This window comes from Etheostoma spectabile, chromosome 9, assembly GCF_008692095.1.
Source record: "Etheostoma spectabile isolate EspeVRDwgs_2016 chromosome 9, UIUC_Espe_1.0, whole genome shotgun sequence".
NCBI classification, from domain to species: domain Eukaryota; kingdom Metazoa; phylum Chordata; class Actinopteri; order Perciformes; family Percidae; genus Etheostoma; species Etheostoma spectabile.
Genome location: NC_045741.1, coordinates 21,022,262 through 21,033,888, shown reverse-complemented (window position 1 = coordinate 21,033,888; position 11,627 = coordinate 21,022,262). Strand labels below are relative to the sequence as shown.

The window sequence follows — 11,627 nt, the reverse complement described above, 5'->3', positions numbered from 1 at the left end:
TGTGTGTGTGTGTGTGTGTAACTTACAGGGTCTCCCTCCACCAACTCTCCTTTGGTGTTTCGGATCACCATGACCAACTGAGCCTGGAAAGTTATAATCAGCACGGGACCCTGGTCCATCATCTTCCCCATGGCCAACTGGAGTAGAGGATACATTCATACTTTACTGAACCAACAAACTTGATTTTTAGACAGCATTCAAGTATTAAAAAAGGAGATTATCATGGCTCAAGAGATATCTAAAAATATATAATTACGGTTGAACTTAAACACAGCCTGAGAACTATGTGTTATTCTAATGTGGGAAAACAAAAGCAGGTGCAAAGCTATAAGCTAATAAAAAAAAAAAAAGATAGAAGAGTAAGACAAGTAGTATCTATTATAAATGTATTTAATGTCTATTTGTCTAGGAACAAGTATGTAGCATAAACCTATGCCACACACCACAGCATGTTTAGCCTATGCTAATTTGCAATGCAATTAACACTTAATTTCTTCTTTTTTTAATAACATTTAATGTCTGCTCACCCATATGACAATTCATGTGAATTTGTTTGTAAAAATATTCCAACCAGCAACTATCATCTAGATTACCAGCTATTGGCCTGAGGCCAAATGCTAATATTAGGAATTTTCAATATTAGAATACCTGTATTAATTGCAAACTAATAAATGACTGGGATTAAGCGAAAACTAATTGTGTGTGGTGTAGTCTGGAGAAACTTACATCAATATTGTCAATGTCCAGGATCTTAGAGTGGAACTGAAGTCCCATGGACTTGCCTTGCTGAATTGGGTGTGCCAGCTGGCTGTATGTCTACGCACCCAATATGGAGTAAAAGCAGATAAAATAACACATTGTGACTAACATTTCATAAAAAGTTGCCCACCCAGTATGTGTATCAATGTCCCCAATGTGTTCTGTGAGCATGGTGGTCATTACATTTCGGTAACAAGAAAAGCCTATGGTATCTGTGTTTCAGAATTTCAAGCTGTCAGTGTGTGAGCAAGGTCGTACCGCTTCATAACACCAGTCCTTCAGTATCTCCAGCTCCCCTCTGATCATCGCCTGAATGACGACAAAGCACACAACAGAAACATCTGAAAAGGTCAATCAGAACCTGATGACAGAGATCTACTTCTATTGATTACATCTACTTTAATTAAATGTTTCATGAAAATAAAACATTTCTTGAAGTCAGGCATTTGTCTCAACTTGATCAATATATACACTTGTACCAGCGGTGTTTGCCGAACAACTTACCTCCAGAATATTTGGGATGATATCTCGTTCACACTGCTTGAGGAAAGAATCTTTGTCAAAGGATGGGTCCGCCTTCAAAATCTCTGTGAGTACTTCAGACATCTCTGTCTTAGAAAACAGGCCACCTAAATACACATGAACAGGGACAGGAAACACACACAGGCATTTAGCAATCAGTTAATGAGCCGTAGAACCAACTGTGCCCAAGTAGTGACCTGTATTTTGTGACAAAAAGTATGCTTCTTTTATGGTTTATTTTTCTGAAGTAAACATGCTGACATCAATCTACTGCTGGATTCATAACATGTCTTACTGAAAGTACACAATCTGGGCTTTGTCACCTTGCTTCTCAATCTCATTTGTAATTTAGTTATGTGATGAATAAAAAAATAGAACTTTCTTTAAGCTGTGTGTATATACACACACACACACACACACACACACACACACACACACACACACACACACACACACACACACACACACACACACACACACACACACACACACACACACACACACACACACACACACACACACACACACACACACACACACACACACACACACACAAATCTTTAAGGTACTTGTATATACCTTGAAGTACACACAAGCATTGTCTCTTCTGTTATCGCTTGATTTAACCTCTCAGTGTGATTAATGCAGACTATTAAACCAGAAGTCTCTCACCTATGATGTCAGTCATCTTGTCGGTTACAGCGCGAGTTGCTCTGATGAGGGCGTTGTCACTCTCATCATACTTCATCTTCATCTCAAAGAACCCTGCAGTGAACATACGAATGAGAGCATGTTAGATTTTAAGTTGAAATCTGAGCCTTACAGCGCACGCACACACACACACACACACACACTTCTCTTAGATCAGCAAATTCTTCAAAAAATTCATATCAAGTTCATATACAGAGATTAGACATAATTCTTCTTGTCAAAAATATGAAATCCCACAGGATATGCTGGTTGGCTAATGTGGGGAATGAAAAGGCTAAAAACTGAGGCTCAGCAAAATCCTGCTATGCATCGCTGCTGGGTGATTGATGAAGCATTGTATGATTCCAATTCATGGCTTGATAAATAAGCAAATATCTTTAAAAAAAAAAAAATGTAGGGTCTTTTTTTATTTTATCAGTGCAAATAAAGAGGAAAGGGGGGAGAGGGGATGACATGAAGCAAAGGGCCGCAGGTCGGATTCAAACACGGGCTGCTGCCAAGGACTCAGCCAACTTGGGGCGCACACTCTACCGGTTGAGCTAGAGGTAACATCTTTTCAGTTCACTCACACAGAAACACACACACCATATACATGTAGTAAGCAGGGCTGGATGAAGATGCAAAACTTTCCTCTGGACACCTTAACAAGCAATATCCAATGTGCTGGGGTCGAGAGGCAGGGAAGTGATTGTGCTCCATGCTCCATTGCATCTAAAAACTTCAGTCTTTCACAGCACTGAATTAAAAATCCTTTAAGCATGACATATACCATGTGTTGCTGTGTAAAACATATTGTGCAGACAAAGTTTATCAACTAATTAAGTACCTATTACTAATTTCATAATTGGAGCTACAGGAGGGCAATTATTTTTCAGACTTAAATCAGAAAAAAAAAAAAAAAAAAAAAAAAAAAAAAAAAGATAAAAAAGGATCTGCCGTAGATTTATTAGATTTATCCAATTACTTAGTATTTAAGATGGAGTCAAAAGTATCGATGCTGCAACAACAGCTTTCATACAGTACATAGCTGAAATTCTGTTGACTTTATCCCAACTGTAATCCAGGTGATCTTTTTCACCTTCCCATACATTATTGATCATCAACGTTGTTTCCCAAACTAATGTGTATAATGTTGACTAAATCAGTAGTGATGTACCTTTATTTTACACACTCTCCAACTTATCCCATTAAGTGACTCTTTCAGCAAATGCCTATTGGTGGAGCCTCATCAACTTGAAGGTTAGTAAAGTGTTTACAAGTTTTAAGATTTATTGGTCTCACCAGCTGTGAAAAAAACCCACAGCAGCATCACATGCAGGACAACCTGGAGGATGTGCATTTCTCCCAAACTATGTCCAACATGTTGATGCTCTAATTACAACTTGGCAATTATGGGGGGTGTTCTCCATTTATGACTCACTTCCGACATAAAATTGCATACAACTTTATGCTAGTTGCCTTGGCCTTCTTAATGTTCATGCAACAGAAAATATCTGGTGCACTCATTAACAGCTTATTTTAAATGAACAGCCAAGGATGCAGACAGAAAGATCAATTAGTACTTACTGTTAAAGACCATATTGTTGTCTTTGAAGTCCTTCCACTGCTGGTACCATTTTGAGTCTCTGTGGAGCACCACACCCATTGCTTCTCTAAAGAACACACAAAGTAAAACTTCAAATAGGGGGAGGGAAACAGGTGTTCCTGTTGACTTTCTGCGCTCATGCTAACCATCACATTTAACCCAGATAGGAAAACACTATTTACAGCTGGAATGATTAACTAACTGTAAAACGATTGGAAATAATATCAAGGTTCAGCTTTGAGAATTGTACCACCTATTTTATTAAAACACAGTATGACCACAGACCACTCAGCAGTTTCTCTTCTGGAAAAACTACAGTTTGATTATCTCAGCAAACTAACGTTTCCCTAATAGTAGTTCAGATAAGGTTGCTGAGGCTCTTGGTACCTGACAAGATGAGATTCTCAGCTCACACAGTTTTTCAGCTTTCAGTTGGAGTCACTTCCTGTATTTTAAGTATTAGACTGCAAGAGGCCATATCAGCCATCTATGAACATGAAGGGCATTCCCCTTTCTGTATCAGGGCAAAGCAGAGGGCACTCACGTACTCGTTGGCTTCGAAGACCTTGCTGCCATCCCCTGCCCCCTTGGAGGAGAACTCACTCCTCTTCCTGAGTCTGGCAGGAGGCCGGTAAGGGCCAGTGTGACCCAGGTCACCAATGTCTTTCTTTACACTCTCCATGCCCTGAAAACAGATGAACAGGCAGCAGAAGAGAGAACTAATAAGTACCAGCAGTATTCAGGTATATCCTTTTCATGACTTTGTGTTTCTTTAGGTTTCTATAAATGTAATATGACACATTATTAACAATGCAACAGCGAGAAACAAAAACCAATGAATGCTTTGGACAGGGAAATATATCTGCACCAGTGACTCCATACCTTTGATATTGCTCTAAACGCACCAGTCTTCCCCAACATCTCTCCACTTTTAGAGACGGACTCTGCTGAGGTCTTTGCTGTTTTGGCTGCTTCCTCCATTCCATCCATGATTTTCTTCCCAATATCTGTACGGCTGACCTCCTCTAGCCCCTGTCCACGCACACAAACACACACACCTTGTAAGTGTGGATAGATCAACATGAATAGCATCAATCTATCATACGGCATCAAAAGAAAGGCATACATCTGATTGTGATACTTATTTACCTCTTTAACTGTCTCAGAGATGGTTCCCAATTTCTTCCTCAGAACATCGGAGGTCTTTGCTGTTTCAGACTCTATAGTTTTCTAAGAAAAAAACAGATGGGGCAATTGCGAATCTAACACTAGCTTTTCAAAACAACATGGATACAAATGCTGTGTTTGTGTGGCCAAATACTAACAAATTTCCTTCGAGCTTGTTTCAATGCATCTGACTCCTCCAGTTTTTTAGCCTCTTCCCGGAACTTCTTGATGTTGTCTTTCATTTCTTTGTTCTTGTTAAGCTCCTGCTTAATGTTTTCCAGAAGCTCCCCCAGGAAACCTTTTCTGCCACCACCTCTCTCCCCTGACAAATGCCGTACCTGCAGAAGGGGTGATTAAGGCACCTTGTTAGTATGAATATCACACAACACATACAATTAATTAACTCCAAGCATGTCTGGAGCAGTTCAATAAAACTTTAAACTTATGACCTGCAGTGAAGATGTTCCCTACTGCTTAAAATGCCGTGGAAAACTTTAGAAAACAAGTAGGATAACTTGTAAAGACAACAGGAGCACATTAGAATGAGAAATATGCACCGTAGCATACTTCATGCCAAGATCTGTTTCAGCAAAAGTGTGCTTTCTTCAGAGCTCTAAAAAAAAGAGCAGGACTGTTGTATCAGACGGTATTGGTTTTAGCTAGTTATAAACTGGCAACTGAATGTGTGCTCATTTTGCAAGGTTACAACAGTACTATCCAAAGACTAAAAACACCAACAAATATACAGTAAGTCTGTCTTTTGTAAATGAAATTGCAGGGAGAAGTGTTGGGGTTGAAAGCATCCAACCTAAAACCGGAAAACCGCTCCACAGATAAAAAAAAAAGAACAAAATGAGTGACAGAATATGAAAGTAATAGTTTATGTCATGTGTTACCTACCTGTGAAGACCATGTGAGGACCCCACGTATCCTGTAAACATTGGGTCTGTTGTGAAGTAGCAGGTAAGAGGAAGGGAAGGCCACCAAGCCTCTTCTTACACATATCTGGAGACAGACATGAGAATTCACCCTCAAACTTGAGTAGACTTCTCGATAACCACGCACCTACTTACAATCACGCATGCCATTGATAAATCATTACTGCATGATACGTAATATTTAGCTGAAACGCCGTCATTAGTGTTAGAAGAAAAATAAAAGGAGTGATAATCCAAATATAGTCAACTACAATGCATGACGGAGAGTCAGAACATGCAGCTAGATACCCAAGTCGACATTTTACTTGACTTTGTCCTGCGCTTCAGAGTTCAAACGCCAGCTGGATAGCTTAATATTCAGAGCTAACTTAGCTAGCGAACGCTAAGTTAGCAACTTGGTCAGTAAAAAAAAAACTCACTTCCAGTCTCTGGTGAACCTGGCAGTTTAATATTTTGTTGAAGTTCTCCCCTTACCAATTCGTAGTGTTCAAATGCTGATATTTAACCCAGAAATACAAAGCACTCACCTGGTAACACTGACACAAGGGGGTCGCCATCTTGAATGTAATGACTGACCTTCCATATCCACGTGGGGGGAGTCTTGAGCGCTAATTTAAATAATGTAGACTTCATTAAAGCCACATGCTCAGTACCTATACATGCACCAAATTGAGAGATGTCAGAGTGAGGGGGCTGCAGTTGGACTGCCTTGCTCAAGAGCACCTTGGCAGTGCCCAGGAGTGAACTGGCACCTCCCTAGCTACCAGACCCCCAACATGCTTTGGTCCGTATGGGGACTTTAACAAGCAACCCTCCAGTTCCCAACCCAAATAACCAAATCACTACAGACTGAGCTATCGCCATCCCCAGAGCATAACCCTGTATGCTTTAACCCCATTTAGTTAAACTGGCATAATTTCATTTCGCCGCACCATTACACAAGCGTCATCTTCATTAACAAGTAAAACTGTCCAACCAAGAGTTAGGTGAGTAAATAACTTTAAGCACCTCAAATTGCAGTAAAGCTATAACTTGATTTTCATTATCAAGTTAGAACTGTTGATTGGCAAGTCCACTATTGACAGGTAATGCAATAACACAAAAACAATCCAAAGCACTTCAAATACTGAGGTTTATTTATCAAAACACCTTATAGAACAAAAGGCAATGACAGCTGAAGCATGACAGAAAAAAAATTAAAAGTTTGGTCTCTAAAAAAAGTCAAATTTAAGCAAAAACTAAAACACTCTGACAGTGACAAATTACTAATAACTTTCACGGTTACAAATATCTAACAAACCAAGTTATAATATGAATGCGGCAATTCAGATGATAGAGCATTCGGACATATGGACTAAATGAAATGTCAGATGTAGCACAAACATAATTTATGCATTCCTATCAATCCTAACATCAATTTCTCTTCCATTCAGCCGATAGCCATTCATGGTCCGGCAGACGCGCTCAGCAGTTTCAGGGGTGTCGAAGCGAACCACACCACAGCCTTTGGACTTGCCGTTCTCCATCTTAATATCAGCATACTGAACCATGCCTGCAAAGGGAAGAACAGCAATGTTAGAAGTCATCTTAAAATGTAAACTAGCAAGCAATATTTAGATATTTATAAAATAAAACTGCTCTCACCGCATGTGTTGAAGGTATCCTTCAGCATCTTCCAGTTGAAGTCAAATGGCAGCTGAAAAACAAAATGAATTCCAAATTGAATTCAACCATGCATTAGAAGGTACCAATCAAATTATTAAAGCCCAACTACCCCGCAGATAAATACTTACATTTCTGACAAAGATCTGGCATCCCTTCCTGACATTGCCTCCCCCAGTTCCAGGCCCTCCAGCTCCTCCAAAGGAGTTTCCACCAAATCCACGATCCATGTCAGCAGAGCGATCAAACTGACCACTAACACCTGCAGACCCCATCCGATCCATGCTAGTGCTCATGCGGTCGAGGCCACCGGACGGGAAGCGGTCAATTCCTCCAGCTGAGCCAATGCGGTCAAAGCTGCTGGGCATTCTGTCAATCCCGGTGTTGCCCATGCGATCCATACCCATTGGGGAGCCAAAGTCCAGGCCAGAACCCATGCGATCCAAACCAGACGGGCCTAAGCGTTCAAACCCAGCTGGGCCGAGGCGGTCCATGCTGGAGCTCATACGGTCCAGGCCAGGTCCAAGCCTGTCCATACTGGGCCCCAGCCGGTCCATCCCCGAACCCATCCGGTCGAACCCAGAACCTAGTCTGTCCAGGTCAGACCCACGGTCCATCCTGTCCATGCCCATCCGGTCCATCCCTGACATTCGATCCATGCTGGTTCCCAGGCGGTCCATCCCAGTGTTCATGCGGTCCATACCCAGAGAGTTTCCTTTAAAAAAATAAATTAAAATTAAATAAAGTTATACAAACCATCTAAGCTGAAGTGAGCGTTACATCTAATGAGGCTTAACAGAGTAGTTAGAGGAATTTCAAACGAAATCCTTAAAAATACTAACCCATTCCTCTTTCAAAGGAGTCTCCAAAATTATTGCGAGACATTCCCATTTCATTGCGCCCAAACTCCCTGTCAAAAGCACCACCAATCCCACGGTCCATCTCTGACAATGCAAGAGATTAAACCATTAGAAACATCCAGCGAAACGTGAAAGTCTTCCACGCTTGCTTTGGAGTGCTTAAAAGGTCTTCTTACCGTTCATCCTGCCCATTCCTGAAGAACCAAAACGATCCATGTTGTTCATTCCTCCAAAGTTGTCCATTCCTAGTAAAGTGGAGAAGAGAGTCTTAATGTCAGAGGGCACAACCAGAGACAGGTGGACAGGCTAGTTACAGAAATCTGGTGCCTGGTACCCTTGTCTGGGTGCATGATATATAAAACTGACAATTCATACAACATATTCCATTTTGCTATGGTCCATTGTTAAGCCGTTTTGTGACATAATTAAAAACTTGTTAAAAATGTTTTCGGGAAACATTCTTTTAAAGGCTTGAATTATACCTTGAATTGACGGAAAGACTTTAATGTAATACAGTTAAATTGTGGATTTGCTGTAAATTCAGTAGTTGAGGTAAATACAGTAAGAGCTACTTTAAAAACTTCAGTACATACCGCCTCCGCCTCCTCCCATACGTCCCCCCATGTTGCCAAAGCCCATTCCATCCATTCCTACAAGTGAGAAGAATAATCATAAGCAACAAAGTCACTTGCGTCTAATAATAAAGCATGGTTTAAAGTGCTCATATTATGTTCATTTTCAAGTTCATAAATTGTATTTAGAGGTGGTACCAGAATAGGTTTGTTTAATATTCAGAAAACACCATATATTTGTTGTATTGCACATTGATGCCGCTCCTCTTTTCACCCTGTGTGTTGATCTCTCTGTTTTAGTTAGAGTGAGGCATCTCACTTCTGTCCCATCTTTGCTGTGAGTAGCACATGCACAGTAGGTTCTGCTAGCTTGTCAGTTGCAGAGCATGAGGGAGTGCCATGCTGGCAGCTAGGCGAGCATTATAATGTGTGTTACAAAGTGACGCTTGTTTGTCACGGAAGTAAAGGCTGGACCACAATAGACCCGACCTGAGTTTGGAGAAGTTTGTGAACAGTGTTTTCTGCTGGAGATGTTAAGTCCTTTTGGGGTGCACTTTTAGCTTTTTCGTTTTGTAAACCTATATAACAATAAAAGGAAAGGGGAAAGCATAATATGCACAGTTAAAACAAAAACAAACACTGGAGCTAGTTACCTCCAGGGCCCATGTTGCCCATTCCTCCTCCACCACCACCACCTCCTCCTCCTCTATTGAGCTGGTTAGCATCAATGGGCTGGCCACCAGGTCCCAGGCCCAAACCAATACCACTCAGGCCACCTAGGCAGAGAAAATGGCTACAGTAAGACATTGCCTACACAGAAAATGAGGTGTATGTAGAAAGAAATTGAAGAAAGAAAAAAACAAACATATGCACATATTCTTCTTCTTTGGTATTCATTTTTGGTATCAAAACTGCTGAAAAAACATTCAAGGCATGTTAACCACTGTGAAATGTTGGTTTAATATCAAAATCTTCAGTACGTTATAGTTTCTTGGGCGATATGTAAGTGGCCAATAGTGTCACCGTTGAAACCTTGGGTGTTTTTTCGTCAACACCCAATACAAAGAAAGATCACAGATGCCGTTCTCCGTCAACCTAAAGTAATCTGCTTTAATTGGCAAGGATACTGTGGTTATCAAATTGAACAATCCTGAGTCTTTTAGAGTATTTTATTTACAGGACATTGGTTTAGTACTTTTTTTAATCCCTGTGACAAAAGCTATGAGTATACTTACGGGGAAGAGCAGCAGCGGCAGCAGCAGCTCTGTCTGGTGGTCCAAAATCTTTGGGAAGGGACTTCTCATCCTGACAAAAGCCAACAAATGCATTTAGACTATGCACTCCAATCAAAATGTGATCCAATGTACAGTGAGTGAGCTTTAGGTAACATACCAGTTTGACGTGCATGACTCTGTTAAATAACAGCTGCCCATTAAACATAGCTGTGAAATTATTAAGGAAAGCATACCATAGACATTTTGAAACAATGAGATTCTACTGAAATAACAGTTCCCAATTCTACATGTTTCAAAAGGATACAGACAGCCTGGACTGCTTCAATGGGCATATCAAACGTTACTGTGCCCATGCCTCGGCTTTTCCCATCCTTATCTTCCAGAATGTCAGCCCTTACCACCATGCCCGCCATGCTGAATACCTCTTTCAGCTTCTTCCAGCCCACTTTGTAGTCAAGCTGTAGGGAAGGAACAATGTTAAGAGTTACTTGTTTATCCACAGGTAAGGCAAAAAGACAACACCATGTTCCTACCAACAAAAATACTGTATGATTAAATACCGGCTGTACACTACTGCTGAAACTACTGGTCAGGAAAGTTGTTTATTTCCTAATAAAAATACTAATTATGTTTGGGCTACAATTTTGAAAATGTATTTGCTGTAGGACTGCACGATTATGGCCAAAATAATGATTATTTTGAGATCACAATTATTTGTTGATTTTAACTAAAAACCAATTTTATTGTCACATAGGCTATTTATAACTGCTTTCACATCCAAATTGTGCTTATGTTGAAGTTGTATGTTTCACATACATACAGCCGCAACACATGTAAATTATCTGAAATAAATAGCCTAGGATATATTTATATATATAAAAAAAAAAAAAAAGTCTCTGAGAAAGCTCCACTTGTTTTCAACAATAACTGATTAAGAGAGCTAGGGAGAGGGTTGGTGCGATGGACGTATGTGCTACTCTGAGTGACGGCTGACTCATGAGTGGGTCTAGCACGGGTTGAACGGTGGGTCAGACGAAATGTCTATCGTCACTGCGGTGCATTTTTATGGACTATGATATTCTGGCCATAGGTCACATTTCTCACCAGGTCCAGCAGGCTCCGTCTCACACACTATTACTCTACGAACTGAAGTTAGTTGCATTCAATAACTTCTGTGTTTTTTGACGTGGCGGCCGCAATAGCAAAGTTACCAGTGGAAACACTGGTACAAATACAGGCTTGCTTCTCATGCTTAATATAAAGCTGTGTTAATAATAGTTAAAACTGTAGACAACTGTCAGAAAGTGTGGACCGGTGCTGTCGCTGTGTCTCTCCATGTTGCTGGGGAGCCGTGTGCAAGTTAATGGTGGCGGGGCTGTGCAGAAAGTAAGAGGAGAGATCCAAACGCAGGCACGGCTTTACAGAAGAAATGGGTCAGGTAACGCAACATTAAACCATATCGATATAAACAACATTGCTTTGTTTGTGGAGAGGAAGCGGATGCGAGGACACTAGGTGCACCGGTGCGACTTAGAGAAAAACGGTTGCTCGCACTCTAGAGCCCTGTGAGCTAACCGACATCAACTAGCACTGGTCACTGCTGCTGTCTGAAAAAC

General features: G+C 40.8%; 2 protein-coding genes across 10 annotated transcripts in view; both read right to left on the bottom strand.

Moving 5' to 3' along the window:
• The window catches only part of timm44 (translocase of inner mitochondrial membrane 44 homolog (yeast)), a 7,912-nt gene extending 1,461 nt beyond the window's left edge, over positions 1 to 6,451 (bottom strand). The window contains exons 1-12 of one of the 2 annotated variants that reach the window (XM_032525619.1): positions 6,210 to 6,451; positions 5,645 to 5,749; positions 4,903 to 5,082; positions 4,727 to 4,807; positions 4,460 to 4,609; positions 4,126 to 4,262; positions 3,559 to 3,644; positions 1,954 to 2,046; positions 1,264 to 1,388; positions 1,018 to 1,068; positions 727 to 816; positions 27 to 137 (exon numbers count right to left, since the gene is read on the bottom strand). In XM_032525619.1, coding sequence (XP_032381510.1) covers positions 27 to 137; positions 727 to 816; positions 1,018 to 1,068; positions 1,264 to 1,388; positions 1,954 to 2,046; positions 3,559 to 3,644; positions 4,126 to 4,262; positions 4,460 to 4,609; positions 4,727 to 4,807; positions 4,903 to 5,082; positions 5,645 to 5,749; positions 6,210 to 6,239 — 1,239 coding nt within the window. In that variant the 5' untranslated portion in view covers positions 6,240 to 6,451. Of the gene's footprint in view, positions 1 to 26; positions 138 to 726; positions 817 to 1,017; positions 1,069 to 1,263; positions 1,389 to 1,953; positions 2,047 to 3,558; positions 3,645 to 4,125; positions 4,263 to 4,459; positions 4,610 to 4,726; positions 4,808 to 4,902; positions 5,107 to 5,644; positions 5,754 to 6,209 lie in introns of those variants that run through there. The other variant, XM_032525620.1, reaches the window with a different exon arrangement.
• A 349-nt stretch (positions 6,452 to 6,800) lies between these two features.
• Positions 6,801 to 11,627, bottom strand: part of hnrnpm (heterogeneous nuclear ribonucleoprotein M) — a 9,626-nt gene continuing 4,799 nt past the window's right edge. For 4 of the 8 annotated variants that reach the window (XM_032525611.1, XM_032525612.1, XM_032525613.1 and 1 more), the window contains 10 exons: positions 10,316 to 10,469; positions 10,169 to 10,218; positions 10,012 to 10,081; positions 9,430 to 9,552; positions 8,798 to 8,854; positions 8,381 to 8,449; positions 8,187 to 8,288; positions 7,476 to 8,059; positions 7,327 to 7,378; positions 7,032 to 7,234 (listed from right to left, as the gene is read on the bottom strand). In XM_032525611.1, the coding sequence (XP_032381502.1) occupies positions 7,071 to 7,234; positions 7,327 to 7,378; positions 7,476 to 8,059; positions 8,187 to 8,288; positions 8,381 to 8,449; positions 8,798 to 8,854; positions 9,430 to 9,552; positions 10,012 to 10,081; positions 10,169 to 10,218; positions 10,316 to 10,469 (1,425 nt within the window). In that variant the 3' untranslated portion in view covers positions 7,032 to 7,070. Of the gene's footprint in view, positions 7,235 to 7,326; positions 7,379 to 7,475; positions 8,060 to 8,186; positions 8,289 to 8,380; positions 8,450 to 8,797; positions 8,855 to 9,429; positions 9,553 to 10,011; positions 10,082 to 10,168; positions 10,219 to 10,315; positions 10,470 to 11,627 lie in introns of all 8 variants that reach the window. The other 4 variants (XM_032525610.1, XM_032525616.1, XM_032525614.1 and 1 more) reach the window with 4 other exon arrangements.